The sequence below is a fragment of the Ictalurus punctatus genome, chromosome 5 (assembly GCF_001660625.3).
Source record: "Ictalurus punctatus breed USDA103 chromosome 5, Coco_2.0, whole genome shotgun sequence".
Classification (NCBI taxonomy): Eukaryota; Metazoa; Chordata; class Actinopteri; order Siluriformes; family Ictaluridae; genus Ictalurus; species Ictalurus punctatus.
In genome coordinates this window covers 1,812,055-1,817,106 of record NC_030420.2, presented here as the reverse complement: position 1 = coordinate 1,817,106, position 5,052 = coordinate 1,812,055, and the positions used below count along the sequence as shown (strand labels likewise).

Here is a 5,052-nt window from a genome sequence, read left to right as displayed (position 1 = left end):
TACCTCAACTCTCTCCTTGAGGCTTACGTTCCCTCACGCAATCTGCGACCGGTTAACGACCGACGCTTAGTAGTGCTAACTCAGCGTGGCTCAACGTCCCTTTCCAGAACCTTCACGCTAATTGTTCCTCAGTGGTGGAATGAATCCGGACCTCAATCCGGACCGCAGAATCTCTCACCATCTTCAAAAAGACCCATATCTTCCTTGAGGACTTAACTAAACCCTAAAACGCCAACGTCACATTATTTAAATAAATAATAATAAAAAAACTTACTCTGGATCTTACACCTCGTCTCTGCGGACTACTCTAGTACTCAATTATAAAACGTGTACAGTCGCACTACTTGTATAGTTCTCCGCTTGATATATCACTTTGCTTGTATTTCCTCATGTGTAAATCTCTTCGGATGAAAGCGTCCGCTAAATGAATAAATGTCCATGTAAATGTAAACGCGAATAAAGGTGACTGGCCCTTTAAGAGCCGAACAGCGACTCGATTCTTCCGCCGGTGCGGCATCTGGTCAGAGAAATATAGATCCCTGCAGCTCTCAGCACATCCGCACCGATCATCAACGCCCTGTTACTCTGCAGGTAATAAAACAAACCCACCGCTTTCTTCTCGTGTTTCATATCTAACGTGTGTGTGTATGTGTGTGTGAGCAGGTGAGTGTTGGGGAGTTTCTCACCTGGGTTTGTACCTTTCTGCTCGTGACAGCAGCAGCGGATTGACACATAACCCGAGTGTGTGTGATATGATGGGGAATATTATAGGCCGGGGGATTATATTCATGTGGGACGTTATGCATTAGTTTCGGCGTTTTATTCAATCTGAATGATTAATAATCGCATCACCAAGCCGGTACAGACCACAATTATTACCATGAGAATATTATCTAGCAATTTCCTGGAGCGTTTAAATTATTATTTTTTTAAAATCCCTCTGTGAGATCTGAAACGCTATTACGTCATGAAACGAGCATCTTCTGGACGCACGAGCTGTTCTGCGCACCTGGGTTCTCAGCAGAACCTGGAGTTTGTACACAGAACCCCCATCCGCCATTGTTTATACATACCTAGGCGTTAATACGTCAGCATTTCCATGCACGCGCTCCTCAATATTAGAACGGAAATAAATAATAAACAAAAATAAATAAGATGGTGTAAAATAATAAACTGTTCTGTTTAGAAACTTAAAAAATATATATTTCAGTGCCCAGGAATCTACAAAAAAGTGGACTAGAAATGTCACTACGCCTTGCCTTCGTTAAAAATGCCTTTCAAAGGTTGTATGAATATTCATGATATGCAAATAGAAAACCCCGCCCCGCATCCCGTCATCCTGGCATAACAAATGCTGTTTTAAACGCTGTTTAAAATATTCTAGTAGGATCGACATATGTAAGACTATATAAACATAAAACTATTTAAAATAATGCGGTACAAAATGTATGTGTCAGTGTCTATCCTTGCGATTAATATATAATGAATCTAGAGCCGTAGTGACGTTTAAATCAAACATATTGTAATTAAGTAAGGAGTAAAACACCGCGTCGTGCCGTTATAGGAAAATAATCAACGACGGAGTCGTGTGATGACGCGGAGTCGCTGTTACTACCCTGAAGTTGGCGATTTTATAGAACCGCACGTCCGTAAGTGTTTTATTCCCCTTACACCACAGCAAACTTATTAAGTTTTTCAATATATTAATTAAAGACGTATACTTTTTTTAGCCGTTTATGGTTACATTCATGTAATGTTGTGGAACGTCCAGGGAACAAGTTAGTTCCCGTTCTCACTTGCGTTAAAGCAGCTATAAACGGTCTTCCCATCGCCAGATGCTTTTTTTCCTTCTCTCTTGAAGTCAATAAGACAAAAACATCATCTTGTCGTGTCCCTGAGAAACCGCTAAGTGTGAACTCATCCGTTCGGAACATTTCCCAAAAAAGACTCCTTTTATAAATGCTAGATAAATAAATGACTCCTTACAGGAAACGTCACCATATCGACGACGACACACGTTTTATTTGTTAAAGCTGTTGATCATTAACCTTAGATTACGTGGAGCGTCTGTCGTACACGCCGCTATGAATGAGCTGTTACTGTAGAAATGACGATGTATTATAAAAGGTGTATTTATATCCGATTAATCAACAGGACTGTGGTGTAAACGGTTTAATCTACAGAATGGTGATGATAGTTTCATTGCGGTTGATTCTCAGTTTATATATACAGAGTATGTATATTATTATTTGTGCTGTTCTTTGTGTTTTAATTAGAAACAAGGCATGTAATTACCACTGATAAGTAGTGAAGTTCCACTCAGGTCATGGGCAGTTCCAGATCTGTGGGGATCTGTGAGGTGTAGAATGAAGGACCCCTGTGGCGCTCCATTTATGGCAAATCAAATGGTTTTGAATTTCTGTGCTCACATCTTGTTTTAGATAAAGATAATATGCTAAAAATATACACGCAGTGGGCTGGGTCTGAAAAGCAAGCCATGCTGTTGAACTTCTGATGGACTTCTGTCTTTCTCTCGCTTTGTTCTCAGGTCGTCTTCGGAACTCGTTCGGTTCTGGCTGAAATGGATTAGCCGAGCGAGACGAATCTTTTCCGTCCGCACTGTTTTCGTCTCTTCGTTCCTGTCCTCACACTACCTCACGATGGCGTCGTGCTCTCCAGTCGTGCGTTTCTACCGGAAGGTGAACAGGCTGAAGACGTTAGAAGAGGACATGATGGCCACGTCTCTGAGGCGCTGCCTCTCCACACTGGACCTGGCGCTGCTCGGTGTGGGTGCCATGGTCGGCTCGGGTCTCTACGTCCTCACCGGAGCCGTCGCCAAGGATATGGCGGGACCAGCCGTTGTGATTTCGTTCCTGGTGGCGGGCGTGGCTTCGCTCATGGCGGCTCTGTGCTATGCTGAATTTGGCGCCCGTGTCCCCAAGACAGGCTCCGCCTACATGTTTACGTACGTCTCCGTCGGTGAGATCTGGGCCTTTTTGATTGGCTGGAATGTCATCCTGGAGTATATGATCGGCGGCGCGGCGGTGGCTCGTGCCTGGAGCGGCTACCTGGACTCCATCTTTGACCACCGCATCCGGAATTTCACGGAAAGTCACGTACTGCGCTGGGAAGTACCTTTCCTCGCCAGATATCCAGACTTCCTCGCGGCAGGAATACTGCTGGTTGCATCTTTCTTAATTTCATTCGGCGTGCGCGTCTCATCCTGGCTAAATCACATCTTCTCTACCATCAGCATGCTAGTCATCGCCTTCATCCTGGTCTTTGGTTTCGCACTGGCCGATCCGGCCAATTGGAGCGCTCGCAAAGGCGGTTTTGCCCCCTATGGCTTCTCGGGAATCATGGCAGGAACGGCCACCTGCTTCTACGCGTTCGTAGGCTTCGACGTGATTGCTGCGTCCAGCGAGGAGGCCCGTGACCCTCAGAAGTCTGTTCCCATTGCAACAGCGATCTCACTCGCCCTGGCAGCCACAGCCTACATCCTGGTCTCGATGGTTCTGACGCTGATGGTCCCGTGGGACACACTCGACCCGAACTCGGCGTTCTCCGACGCCTTCTTCAGGCGCGGGTACAGCTGGGCCGGCTTTATTGTGGCTGTGGGATCCATCTGCGGTGTGTATGACCGTGTGTGTGTTTATGCTTGGCTCTATCCGTCACTCCATATGCTGGAGGAAATGTTTTCTAACAAACCGAAGGGATTATTAATGAAGTGATTCACTTTGTTTATTTATTATTATAACATACTCATTTTGTTGTACATCTTTTAGATGCACAGTTAAACGCCACTCTGTTAGATTGTGGTCTTTCTTAGCATCGGTTATTAGTTTATATTTCATGTCCTTTATATATTTATACGTTGTTTACATGAGTATTTTTTTTTTATTGTTCCTGTCCAGCCATGAACACGGTGCTGCTCAGCAACCTCTTCTCTCTGCCTCGCATCGTGTACGCCATGGCCGAGGACGGACTCTTCTTCTCCGTCTTCTCACGTGTTAATCCCGTCACCAAAGTGCCCGTCATTGCCATCTTGGTCTTCGGCAGCCTTATGTCCGTCCTAGCGCTCATCTTCGACCTGGAGGCTCTCGTCCAGTTCCTCTCCATCGGCACGCTGTTAGCGTACACCTTCGTAGCTGCGAGCATTATCGTTTTGCGCTTCCAGCCTGAAAAAAATACCACGGCTAAGAAAGATGCGCCGGCGCCCTCGCCAGGTCAACAGAGCAACTCCGGCTCTGAGCTCAAGGAGGTATGAAACTAGAGTCTATCGCGGATCATGTTCACGTCATGTTTTTTAAAAATCTGTTTAGGGGCGGAGCTTATTTCATAATGAATAAGATCCCGTGCATGATTATAATACAAACCCCAGTTTTCCTGAAGTGTGATTATTATACACATGGAAACACTTTTGATGCAAATAAAGCTGAGACTGACCTGAAATTTTAGTGAGTATAAAATATATATACTTTTAAAACAGGACAGCGGCGAGCTGAAGGAGTACGAGTCGTTTTCGGATAAACTGCGCCTGGTGGAGAGGCAGAAGTTCCCGGGTGCACTTAGTGCCCGTTGGGAGCCGTACCTGGGTACTGTACTGGGAGACTGGGCGCCGGGCGAGGTGGTGACGTTCAGTGTGTTGGCGCTGATGGTGAGCGCCGTGTCGCTCTCCGCAGTGGTTGTTTTTGGAAACAGCTACCTGGCGCTGCCTACATGGAGCTTCGTCCTGCTGCTCGTCATCTTCAGCCTGGCGTTCCTCCTCACCCTCTTCGTCATCTCCGTCCATGAGCAGCAGAGGAACACCAAGACCTTCCAGGTGAGAAACCGTAGCACGTTATTATAAGCTGAAAGCCTCAGGCGGTCCATCAGTTCGATCAGGGGTTTGAATTCAATACGATGCGTGAATATTTGTGGACGGGAGTCCAAGAGGGTCAAGCCGTCCTGCTCGCTGGTGGCGTTCTTCTTGTGCTGTCGGGCAAAGCGGTGCTAGATAATCAGTTTCGATTCTAAAGCGCTGTATTTCTATTTACATTTCTTGTTGATGTG

At 46.0% G+C, this 5,052-nt stretch overlaps 1 protein-coding gene across 2 annotated transcripts in view; it reads left to right on the top strand.

The window, feature by feature from the left end:
- The first annotated feature begins 510 nt into the window (after positions 1 to 510).
- The window catches only part of slc7a4 (solute carrier family 7 member 4), a 12,132-nt gene continuing 7,590 nt past the window's right edge, over positions 511 to 5,052 (top strand). The window contains exons 1-4 of one of the 2 annotated variants that reach the window (XM_017466841.3): positions 511 to 591; positions 2,549 to 3,630; positions 3,915 to 4,261; positions 4,490 to 4,822. In XM_017466841.3, coding sequence (XP_017322330.1) covers positions 2,661 to 3,630; positions 3,915 to 4,261; positions 4,490 to 4,822 — 1,650 coding nt within the window. In that variant the 5' untranslated portion in view covers positions 511 to 591; positions 2,549 to 2,660. Of the gene's footprint in view, positions 592 to 614; positions 664 to 2,548; positions 3,631 to 3,914; positions 4,262 to 4,489; positions 4,823 to 5,052 lie in introns of those variants that run through there. The other variant, XM_017466842.2, reaches the window with a different exon arrangement.